The following is an 11750-nucleotide window of genomic DNA, read 5'->3' as shown; positions in this document are numbered from 1 at the left end:
CGTTGGAAATTCAGCTACCTCAGGCGCTCAGATGTGAAAAAAGCGCCCCTTATCGTCTCCCAGGTGGTAATTCACCCTTTTGGATTGAACTCAATGAAAATGAATGAGAAAAAAAAACCCGCACTCCACATTTTACTTCTCACTCACGCAGCCGGCATCTACCAGCTTCATGCTGGACTCTCGGAGCAGTGAATCAATAAAAATATCGATTTTTTCGAATGGCGATCAGGAATTAGAATAATCCATTTGGATACCATCTGATCTCAAGTAAGGAATCTATGTTACAAGTCTAAGGATAATCAGACCCGTTTTCACGGATATATAAGCTTTTATGTGATATGGCTGTTTGACTATGTGCGCCGTCAGGAAATAGGAGAAGCGATTTTCAGCCTAACATAGATTAGGCAATATTAACGTTAACATTGAAGTGGCCTTGGGCATTCAAGGGACTAATAAGGAATTAAACTTGGGCAGTCAAAGTGTTAAGGGGATGCAGACCAGAGAAAGACGTTTGTCTTGTTTACATCAGGGTCCCCCATTTTCAATTCATAGTGACATTTATTTATATATATCATACAGACATTTATGCCATTGTATAATAATTATAATTGGGTATGAATTATGAATGTGTGTTTATGCCAAAGCAAAGCTTTTGCCGGTAGAGGGGGCCAATGGTTTGTGTTTGTGTCGCAGGCAGTAGCATCTCTCCAGACTCCAGCGTTCAGACAGGAGGAGGAGGACGCTGTTATGTTGAAGTCAGTCATGCCATTGAAGACTTCAACGTTAACCCACAAACTGATGCTGCGATGTAACGCAAGCAGCCGCGTCTAAACAATAAGGTAAGAGATTATTGCTTCTTCACTACTGGGACAAACAACCCTGGACCGACTCCGCTCAGCACCGTGTGGGACGGAACTTAACTTGGATACCAGCAGGGACAGGTGTGGCTAAACGCTAAGCTAACGCTAGCTGTGAAGAAGTGTTATAGTTGTCTCGACTAGCTAACAGTTAGCTAACGACAATTAGCTGCGTTAATAACATGCCATTGGCTATTAGCAAACTAAACGTTATTATAATGCTAACGTTAGCTTAGCCAGTTTGTTGTTATATAGTTGAAACACTCTTTGGTGGTTTAGTTAACCAACTAACGTTAGCTGTCAAGCTACTAATGTTGGCGTGGCCACTAAACTTGTGCTGAACCTCTGGGTACATTAGACTATTGGTAGCTAGCTAATATATCAACAGACTCATTATTTGGCTTATTTGGTCGCACAAACGTTAGCTTACAGTAAGATAACAGCTAACTTATCCGGGTTCTACAGCTGTTTTTTCTCTTTCTCTGAGCCAGCCATCGTTACGTCAGTTTGTGTTATGTGTATATATTTCTCTCCCCCACCCCCTCCTAATGTACAGTCTCCTCCCCATCATATGTATATTATACTCTCTGTCAGGATCTATGGGTAACATTACTGTATATTTGCATATCATATATGTCTATATGATTTGAAATGGGGGACCCTGATGGAAACAAGTCAAACGTCTTTCTCAGGTCTGCATCCCCTTAACAATTGTATGTATTGAGCCGTACTGTATTGTACCCATTCTGCAATCTGTTAAATAAAGTTTTTCATTCATTCAGTCACAAATGTAACAGTACTATATACCTGTATGTCATGTATGTCCCTATATCATAAATGTCATGATGTCATGTATGTTGTAAATGTCATAAATGTCACTATGAATTGAAAATGGGGGACCCTGATGTAAACAAGACAAACGTCTTTCTCTGGTCTGCATCCCCTTAACAATTGTATGTATTGAGCCGTACTGTACCCATTCTGCAATCTGTTAAATAAAGTTTTCATTCATTCATTCATTCATTCATGGACGTCTCTAGGTGGGCAGTGGGAACCCCCTGGTGTTTCGATGGCCGCCGGGTGATGACCAGAACGATGCGGCACCACTGGCTGCTGCTCGGGGCGTGCGGCTGGGTGCTGCTCATACTCATGTTTGCCAGCAAATTCATCACCTTCAGAGCGACTGACGGTAAGCTGCTTCACATCATGACTGGAGCGTTTGTTCTACTTGGTAAATAGGAAACTTTCTATTCATATTTGTTGATGGCGGGGAAAAGTGAGGTCAATATCTGAAATGAAGAAGAAAGAAAACGACTAAGTATTGCATTTGACTATTGTGCACTTTGCTACTAGGGAATCTACTTTGCCTATATTACTACCTAGTACCTGCTATGCTAATATGTCTTATTACTACTGTGGACTCGATACTTTTGTTTGTTTGTTTTTGTTTAACCTTTATTTACCCAGGGTAGGTTCGCTGAGCCCTGCTTCACATTCACACAGTTCCATTCACACCTGGGAGCCGCCCAGTACAACCACAGTCTCAAGTTTCAAGTTTCTTTATTAGTTGTCATACAGAAGTACAGAATACTTTTATATAAAATGCTTCTTTCTGTTTTGCTCCAGAGATTGTGCTAGATAAAAATAGATGAGTATAAAATAAGTATAGTAAGTATAAAATAGAAGTCAAGTACGTAGACAAAAGTGTTCAATATATACAATGTACAATGCAGAGTAGAAAAGTAACTGAGTTACAATACAATATACTAGGCGGAATGGTGTGGGTTGACATGGAACAACACTCCGCCCACCCGGTATCGCTATCCTCACTAGTGTGTGCTCCACTGCCACTCAGTAAAAAGCGCCTCACAAATAACCCCATGGTGATTGGCTCACTCCGTATATGGGCACAGTTTAGGACTCACTTTAAATATAAACAAGCCTCACCCTATCTCCCAATTGCATCTAATGCACTTTTTACGCCCTCACTCATGGATGCAGCATTCAAGACATGGGCCGGAAAGGGGCTAAAGAAGGTGAAGGACCTGTTTAAAGAAGGGCTTTTCATGTCCTTTGAACAGTTTGTAGGTGGGTATGACATCCCCCGCTCACATTTCTTTAGATATCTACAGGTGCGGGGTTTTGTAAAGAAATATTTTGCTTCTTTTCCTGTACTTCAACCAGACAGGTGGCTGGATAAGTGGCTGGAGGGAGACCCCAAACAAAAGAGGATAGTGAGTTCACTATACAGGGATATCCAAGAGATGGCATCCCCATCACTGGACCGTATTAGGGAGTCATGGGGTAAGGATATGGGACTTGAAATCCCTGAAGATTCTTGGCAATTGGCAATTAAAAGAATACATTCATCATCTGTCTGCATCAGACATGGATTACTCCAATTTAAGGTATTTCATATACTACACCTCTCTAAGAGCAGACTTGCCGAGATCTACCCGGATGTGGATCCCACCTGCCCCAGGTCCCATCAGGCTCCAGCCACTCTCTGCCATATGTTCTGGTCATGCCCATCACTATCCCGATTCTGGCTTTCTGTTTTTGAAACATTTTCATTCATGTGTGACAGGGAGATCAGCCCCAACCACTTGGTTGCAGTTTTTGGAGTGCTCCCTAGCGAAATCAGGGTATCTGTCGCTCAAACAGATGCTGTGGCCTTCTCCTCTTTGTTGGCTAGACGCCTTATTTTGCTTAATTGGAAGTCAGCCATCCCTCCATCACATCGACGCTGGGTCGAAGATGTGATGGCACACCTAAAACTTGAGAGACTTAAATACTCCACCAGGGGCTCTACCCAGAAATTCTTCCAAGTTTGGCAGCCATTTCTGGATTATTTCAATCTAAAATTCCCGGCAGAGGATGCTCAGGCATAGGATAGGCAATTTCTATATGGCAGGTGACAACCTCTATGGGAACAATGCAATTTTCTTTGATTATTTTTACTATTTTTATTTTATTTTTGTCTACTTTATTTTTCATTTATTTTAGGTATTGTGTGGTTATATGTAGTCATGTATTGTATGTATGTTTGTACGTATGTATATAATGTTGTTGAATGTTTAAAAAACCAATAAAAACAATTTAAATAATAACAATACAATATACTATACTTACAGTACAATGCATTGGCCACTGAGCAACTCCGCTGGAGCAGTTGGGGTTTAAGTGCCTTGCTCAAGGGCACTTCAGCGGTTGGTGTTAGGGGGGGGATGGGAGAGAGATATGAATTCACTTCCCCAGCACAGATTTTCCCTGCCGGTCCCGGGGATCGAACCAGCGACCTTCCGGTCACAACCCCGCTTCTCTAACCATTAGGTCACCGCTGCCCCAAGACTGTAGCAGTCAAGTTCGACACTGTTGGACACAACTTGTAAATGACTGAATGTAAATGTGAGCATTTGGGATCTGTGTCCTCAGACTATGGAGAGAAGTCTGACGCACACAGCTGGACTGAGCCGGGCACTAGAGTGGTCAAAGCAGACCCTGTGTCTAAAACGGAGAGACCAGCCTCCAAGTCATCAGATCTGGTAAGTTAAAATGGAAAATAATGAGTCTCTCTGTGTGTCTCTGTGGATTTGTAGAGGAAAAACTCTCTACTTAACAAGTTTTTGGTTTCCAGCCCTCTGTTCTCCCGTCGCCGTGGGACTGGCAGCCGGTGGCGGAGAAGCGCGTGGAGCTGCTGTCGGCCGTGTGTAAGAACAGCACCCTCAGGAACCTCACCCACGTCTCCCTCAGCAAGTTCGTCCTGGACCGCATCTTCGTCTGCGACAAACACAAGATCCTCTTCTGCCAGACGCCCAAAGTGGGCAACACTCAGTGGAAGAAGGTTCTTATTGTTCTTAATGGTAAGAGAGAGGGGGGGGGGGGGGGGAGGGAGAGATGAAGCAACAGCACTGTGGTTTTGAAATGTTCTGACTGTGGTTCATCTTTTATTACTATACAAACCATATCCAATTCAAACATTTGTCAAAAGAGGTAAAAAACAAAATAAAAAAAAACACTCTCCTACCACTTTAGAGAACCAGGTTCATGTCTGTTACCGACATTCCAATGAACACGATTGGCAGTGTTCACAGGTGGGAAGCCGGAGAGGATGTTAGTCCCGGTCGTTGCAATAGCGACTCCTACTGGTCGGTCGGAGCACCTGTTCAGCGGGGGAGGGCATCTGGGGGAGATGGCATTAACCTCCACGCACGTTACGCTCTCCCCGTGAGACTCCTAGCTGTCGGGTGAAAAGAAGCAGCTGGTGACTCCACGTGTATCGGAGGAGACATGTGGTTTGATTTGATTTGATTTGATATTTTTTATTTTCGTGTCTTACATACAGATGTATGCCCAGCCCATATGGGCTTACAAGACACATAACAATAAGTATATAATAATATACTTTACCAATTACTTAACAAATTACATAGACCAAGATGGCCATACACCCTCCCCAGACCGACGGCAACGGCCAGGACTGTATCACACGCTCAGGAAATTGGCATAAAGACTAAATTGGGGAGAAAATGGGAGAATACAATTAAAAAAAATAATATTGGGTTGATGGTTAGATCACAATTTATTCGTACCCTACCTCTTCGACTACAATTGCATCGCTGCCTGTGTATGTTCATGTCATTATGGTGAACTAGTCCTTATTGGGTCACGATACACAGCGTTCCCTATCGGGGTGTTTTGATTTGTTCCTTCTCCTCTTCCTCAGGAGCGTTCCCCACAGTGGAAGACATTCCAGAGAATCTGGTCCACGACCACGAGAAGAACGGCCTGCCTCGCCTCTCGTCGCTCGGTCAGACGGAGATCACAGAGAGGTCCGTGTCACGTCACTCTATTCACCGTATTCAGTACATGTTCAACTTGGGTCTCAAACTAGACCGACATTAGATTACATATTATTACATATTATATAACACTACATTAAAGGAACACGCCAACATTTTGGGAAATTAGCTTACCGTCTTCTCCAGAGAGAGACAAGAAGATGGATACCAGCTTAGCACAATGAATGGAAGCGGATATGACCACCAGTTAGCCTAGGCATTGTCCAACTAACACCTCTCCCGAAGGTGATATCCGCTTCCATTCATTGTGCTAAGCTAGGCTAACCTGCAGCCAGATGGCTTTCTACTGAACGCACAGAGAGGAAACTGGTATCCATCTTCTTGTCTCTCTCTGGAGAAGACGATAAGCTACTTGTTCTTTTAACATACGAATACTGTGCACATCAGTAATCTATTTACCTGTGTACTTGGAAGCCAAAGCTGTTATGGCCTGTGCTCTCAAGACGCTCTGCACTTTACTGTTCCATGTCTTCGTGACACCAGTGGACAGTGTCTATGTATTTGATTTGTTGTCTGTTTTCTGCTTTGTTCTTTTACATGTTTTGTATACAGTTATTTTCTTTTATCTTGTGATTTATATTATGACATGTGCTGCTGCTTTCTCGGCCAGGAGATCCTTGATCTCAATGGGTTAAATGAAATTAAAAAAATGGTTCGCATACAGTATGGGAGCAGCTGTAGAGTCCAGTCGTGGGTTGTTCTCTAAACGTTGGCTATGTTTAAATGATTAAAAACTTTGATTGAGATGGATGCATGTGGATTTCCACGCTCTCATATTGATGCATCCGTTATTTCTACATCCGTGACATCGACCCTTCCTTATGTCCCACGACAGATTGAACACATACTTCAAGTTCTTCATCGTGCGGGACCCGTTCGAGCGCCTCATCTCCGCCTTCAAGGACAAGTTCGTGAAGAACCCGCGCTTCGAGCCCTGGTACAAGCACGACATCGCCCCGGCCATCATCCGCAAGTACCGCAAGATGCACCGCGACGACCACGACCACGACGACAACCTCGCCGGCACCGGCCTGCGCTTCGAGGACTTCGTCCGGTACCTGGGCGACGCGGACGGGCGCCGCAGCATCGACCGGCAGTTCGCCGAGCACATCATCCACTGGGTGACCTACGCCGAGCTGTGCGCGCCGTGCGAGATCGACTACAGCGTGGTTGGCCACCACGAGACCCTGGAGCGGGACGCGCCCTACATCCTCAAGGAGGCCGGGATCGACCAGCTGGTCACCTACCCTGCCATCCCGCCCGGCATCACCCGCTACAACAGGACCAAGGTGGAGCGCTACTTCTCGGGCATCAGCAGGCGGGACGTGCGGCGCCTCTACGCACGCTACCGGGGGGATTTTCACCTCTTCGGTTACCCCAGCCCTGATTTCCTCCTGAACTGAAAGAGAAACACAGACGGGAAATAGTATTTTTTTCTTTTGGGGACCTCCTCCAGATCGAGTCACTCTTAACATGCATCTTATCAGCGGTTGGTTTAAAGTGGAGATGTGTTGTAGCCGACAGCGTGCCACAGGACAACAAAGCCTTCAAGCATCAGAGCAGGAGAACGTAGGAAGGGTTGTGATGTGGGCTGTATTCTCTTTGTTCTGTGGAGCCTCTGTAGTGGGAGTGACTGACGCCGGTGGTTGTGGCTGTATTTGCCATTAGTAGCGATAACTGACAAAGTGCTGCATAACTGTCTTATTTAATAATACACTGTTACATATTGTTTTTTCTCTTCTTGTCTAAAACCGCTAAACCGTCTCTCTACAGTGCTTGGGCCCTGGCACAGCCACAAAAGCTGTGTTCTCTTTTTTTCTTCACCTTTTTTAAAATGGGGATAGGCAGTCTACAACATTTTGTTTGTTTTGTTTGTTTATTTGTCAGTCGGAACAGTCTAGAACGTTGAGGAAAGAGTAGAGGGAGGTGTGATGGCATAGCACGACAGTGTGTGTGTGTGTGTATATATATATATATATATATATATATGATCCTCCATAAGGAGAATGGGCCGCTGTATGCTAAAGCTAATGTAGCAGTGTGGAACGCCTTCCAAACTCTGCCTCCCAGACTCACACTAGTGGCAGCAGGCATGGACAGACCTAACAGAGAGAGGTGGATTAAGCCCCAGAGGATTCATGCCTGCTCAGGCCTTAAAAACTGATCTCTCGTGTGATTTTCTTTCTTTTTTTTATTTGGTAGAATACAGTCGAATCTTGTTACCTCAAAACCTTAAAGCGATCAGTGTTGGCGAGCTAGCAAAGTGAGCGAAGATATGTAGCGGTGAACCGGTTATCCTCATCATTGCATGCAGTGAAACTGCCCATTTAGACTTGACTGATGTTCTCAGAATGTGCGCGGAGAACGGTCGTTTATTTTCTATAAGCTTTCAGTTATGACTTGGTTTTGATAGATAAGGTTCTCCTGTATTCATGATGGTTTTGAGTTATGTTTTACCCGTGTGGGGAGTAGGTCAACAGAACAAGCTAAGAAGAAAGCAGCGATGATGATGATAATTATCATGTTCATATTGCTTCTGTCATGTGAAAACCTTGTATCTACAATTCTGGTAATTTTCATACTTTAGGTGAATGTATTCTATGTTAGGAGCAAGTTACACAGCTCTGGAGGACAAGGAAACCTGTTGAAAACCCAAAAATACATGGGTGTGTCTAATCTCTCTGAAAAGTTTTTCTTAATTCTTAAAGTTGACTCTTTATTTTTAATTTTTTGGCAGATACAAGGTTTTTTGCCCAGCATCAGTGATATGCTTGAATTGTGTCAGAGGTGTTTTCTACTGTAATGTGCAAATGGATGAAGGTCTGTTACTGGTCTATAAGCTCTGCATTGTATGGATATGGAGTCCCCTTTGTACCGTCCTGCCCAGGGAAAACCTTGGACATCGTTGGTCTTTGGACCCGTCCTGTCATCTCGTCCGTACTCTCGTGTCTTTAGGGCCCAGAGGGGTGTTGAAGACCATTTATCTCACAGACTCTGCTAAAGCTATAGCTAAGGTGGCGAATGCTCTCATTTCCCAGGTATATCGAGCTGTAGCAGCGCGTTGGAAGGACCGATCGCTGCACTAAGGATCGCGTTTTCTTTTTTACCCTCATTATCAGAACCATACTGTATAAATGTCCTTAACATAACTGCGTAACCTGATGTGTTTATAATATGAAAGACATTAACCTGCTGACTAGTCGGGACAAAACGAGTCTCGACCATAAGACGATACTGCCTCCTGGTGCCCTCCCAGAGACCCTTTGGACTGGTGGTCGGCCATAATGTCATACGGAAAAGAACTACCAAGTAATAAAAGTTTTATGTAAAACAAACTCATGTTTTCTTTTTTTGGTATCTTCCAGACCGGCATTGCTGGTGGTGATTGGTACAAAATTATCGGGGTGTGTGCACATCACATATTCATAGCATTTGGTTACATCGTCATTGCAGACATCTTGGCAGGCAAATTATGTGACTGTAATGAAACAAACAGTGGTCAATGAGTTGTGTTGATGGTATTTGTGGTAGGGAATACTTCCAATAGAAGTTGTTATATTACTTTTGGGATGTTTTGGTATGGCTCACTAGTTTTTAAAGGTGCTGTACGTGGTATTTTCTTTGTTAAAACAAGTGGTCTACATGTTAAAATAATAGCTCTACATTCTGACAGCCATCACTGATATAGTGTTTATGTTTAGTAATGTGGGTCTCCCAGTCCCTCCGCTCTGCAGTAGACAGAAAATCCATTTTCTGGTATCCCATTCCCACTTTATCCAATCAGTAGAGAGAACTCCTATATTTTTATGTTTTTGCTTTTAACCTTTTATTCTCTATTTTGCTCCCAAGGTGCTGTGAAGCACCTTGATATCTTGTTTTAGTTTAAAGTGTGCTATTTAAATTAAATGTATTACTATTATTAACTCCACACTGGTTCTCTCTCCTGATTGGATAAAGTGGGAAGGGATACCAGATACCAGAACATTTATTGAGAGACAGAGACCCATGTTATATTGTAGAAATATGTGCATTGAAATGTCTGTAAAGTCTCGACAACATTGAAAATGAGGGTGACCTCAATTGTAATCTCGAGAATAAATAAAGGTTGATGATGTTACTGACCAAACACTCTAAATCAGTCGGAATGTAGAGCTACTTAACACTTATTTTAACAGAGAAATACCACTTTAATCCAGTGGTTCTCAATGTTTGGTTCTGGGGACCCCTGGGAGTCCAAGAGAAATGTGTATTAGTTTAATTTCACCATTTAATTCACTAGCAATTAACAAAGAGATTAATGTAAGTGTGAATATTCTGACTGTAGGTTTCACTCCACCGTTATCTCATCAACTACAGTTCACAGCTTTTCTGGACTTAAGTCAGACGGTATCGAACAACAAACATCTAATCAGATGTGGTCTATGAATATCTCATCAAATGGTGGTCAGTGGCCCAATTAAGCATTACATCACCCGCAGGAGTGTGTTATAGGAATTAGATCATGCCTAGGGGTGGTCGTTAGACCCCCCTATGCATGATCTAATTCCTATAACGCACGACTACAAGTGTGTAATGTCTTTTATACAATGGCTGAATTCACCCAACCTTATTGCTATAGAATAAACACACAGTAATTGAAGCATAATGGAGATTTATTCACAAAACCATCCACAGAGAAAGTAGATCCACTAGTAGACACCAGAGGGAGCTCCACAAACCATGTTAAACCCAGATAGACAGTACTGCTACATCTATACATTTATGACATATCAGATTTACAAATACAGTACTGTTTTTGTAGGGTGATTGTGGTTTATTTACATTGAGGTTCTGGGGTCACGTGGAGTGTGTTATACGAAATACCCCCTCCACCCCACCTATCTCCTACCTACCAACCTCCTCCAATGTACAGTTTCTTCATCAAATGTATATACTCTCTTTTTTAGACTCTTCTTGTATCACAAACAGTACTGTATTTGTAAATCTGGTATGTCATAAATGTATAGATGTAGCAGTACTGTATCGGTATGTCATGTATGTCATATATGTTATGATGATTTGAAAATGGGGGACCCTGATGTAAACAATTGTAACAATAAATGTAACAATTGTGTGTATTGAGCCGTACTGTATTGTACCCATTCTGCAATCTGGTAAAACATTATTATTATTATTTTTTTTGCGATTTTTCTTTTATTTCACAATGAGTTAATTACATAATCCATGTGTATGTAACAAACTAACATATTCCAGTTGACGGTATCTTTTTTGGAGGATTCGTTCAAAAGCTATTCATACTTCCATTTTTCTATCTATGGCGGATTGATTCAGACAGAAAAAAGAAAGTAATTCGGTCGTGGGAGGGATCTGGGGTCACGTGGAGTGTGTTATACTAAATAACAACCGGCAACTTCACTGTTTCAGCCAATCAGAATCAAGAAATGTGCATCCATTGTACAATGCGTATCAACTGACCTATCTCAAACCCGCCCGCTTTTCTTGATCCTCCAATCATAACTGTGGCTTACCTGGGGACAAAGGAAAGCCACAGTTGTAATTGGAGGATCAAGAAGAGAGGGCGGGGGTTTGAGATCGGTCAATTTGAGGGAAAGGTTGAGAACAGCTGGTGTGTATCTGTCATCTCTGTTTTCTCTTGCGTGGTGGAACTCACCTCCAATGTTGATCAGGATTTGTTGTTGTTTAATGTCACATAAAGTCACATATTTGATGTCACACAGATTGTTCTGGGATGTCCCCCTACCCTGCCTTCTTAACCTACTAGCTAAAGCCTAGCTTAGCACAAATTAATGGAAGCGTATACGGACCAGCTAGCCTAGCTGTTGGCCAAATACAACTCTCCCAGAGTTTTAAGCTAGGCTAGTGGTCCGTATCCACTTCCATTCATTTAGGTCAAGTTATGTGCTTAGCATTTCCCATAATGTTGGTGTGTTCCTTTTAAAGTATAAAAATCAGTCATATTCAATGTGGACACAAGACACAATTTTCCTGCAAATGTTGGGGCCACAGGAAT

The 11750-nt window shown here is 42.8% G+C and overlaps 1 protein-coding gene across 1 annotated transcript; it reads left to right on the top strand.

The window, feature by feature from the left end:
- Positions 1 to 716: 716 nt before the first annotated feature.
- chst10 (carbohydrate sulfotransferase 10) lies at positions 717 to 9438 on the top strand. The gene is made up of 6 exons (XM_084335874.1): positions 717 to 839; positions 1898 to 2046; positions 4293 to 4402; positions 4495 to 4720; positions 5584 to 5689; positions 6555 to 9438. Exons 2-6 carry the CDS (start codon positions 1941 to 1943, stop codon positions 7120 to 7122), a joined length of 1116 nt encoding a protein of 371 aa, XP_084192000.1. The 5' UTR covers positions 717 to 839; positions 1898 to 1940; the 3' UTR covers positions 7123 to 9438.
- The last annotated feature ends 2312 nt before the right edge of the window (positions 9439 to 11750 follow it).

Source organism: Notolepis coatsorum (genome assembly GCF_963971535.1).
Source record: "Notolepis coatsorum genome assembly, chromosome: 1".
Taxonomy (NCBI): domain Eukaryota; kingdom Metazoa; phylum Chordata; class Actinopteri; order Aulopiformes; family Paralepididae; genus Notolepis; species Notolepis coatsorum.
This window is presented reverse-complemented; position numbering and strand designations above follow the sequence as displayed.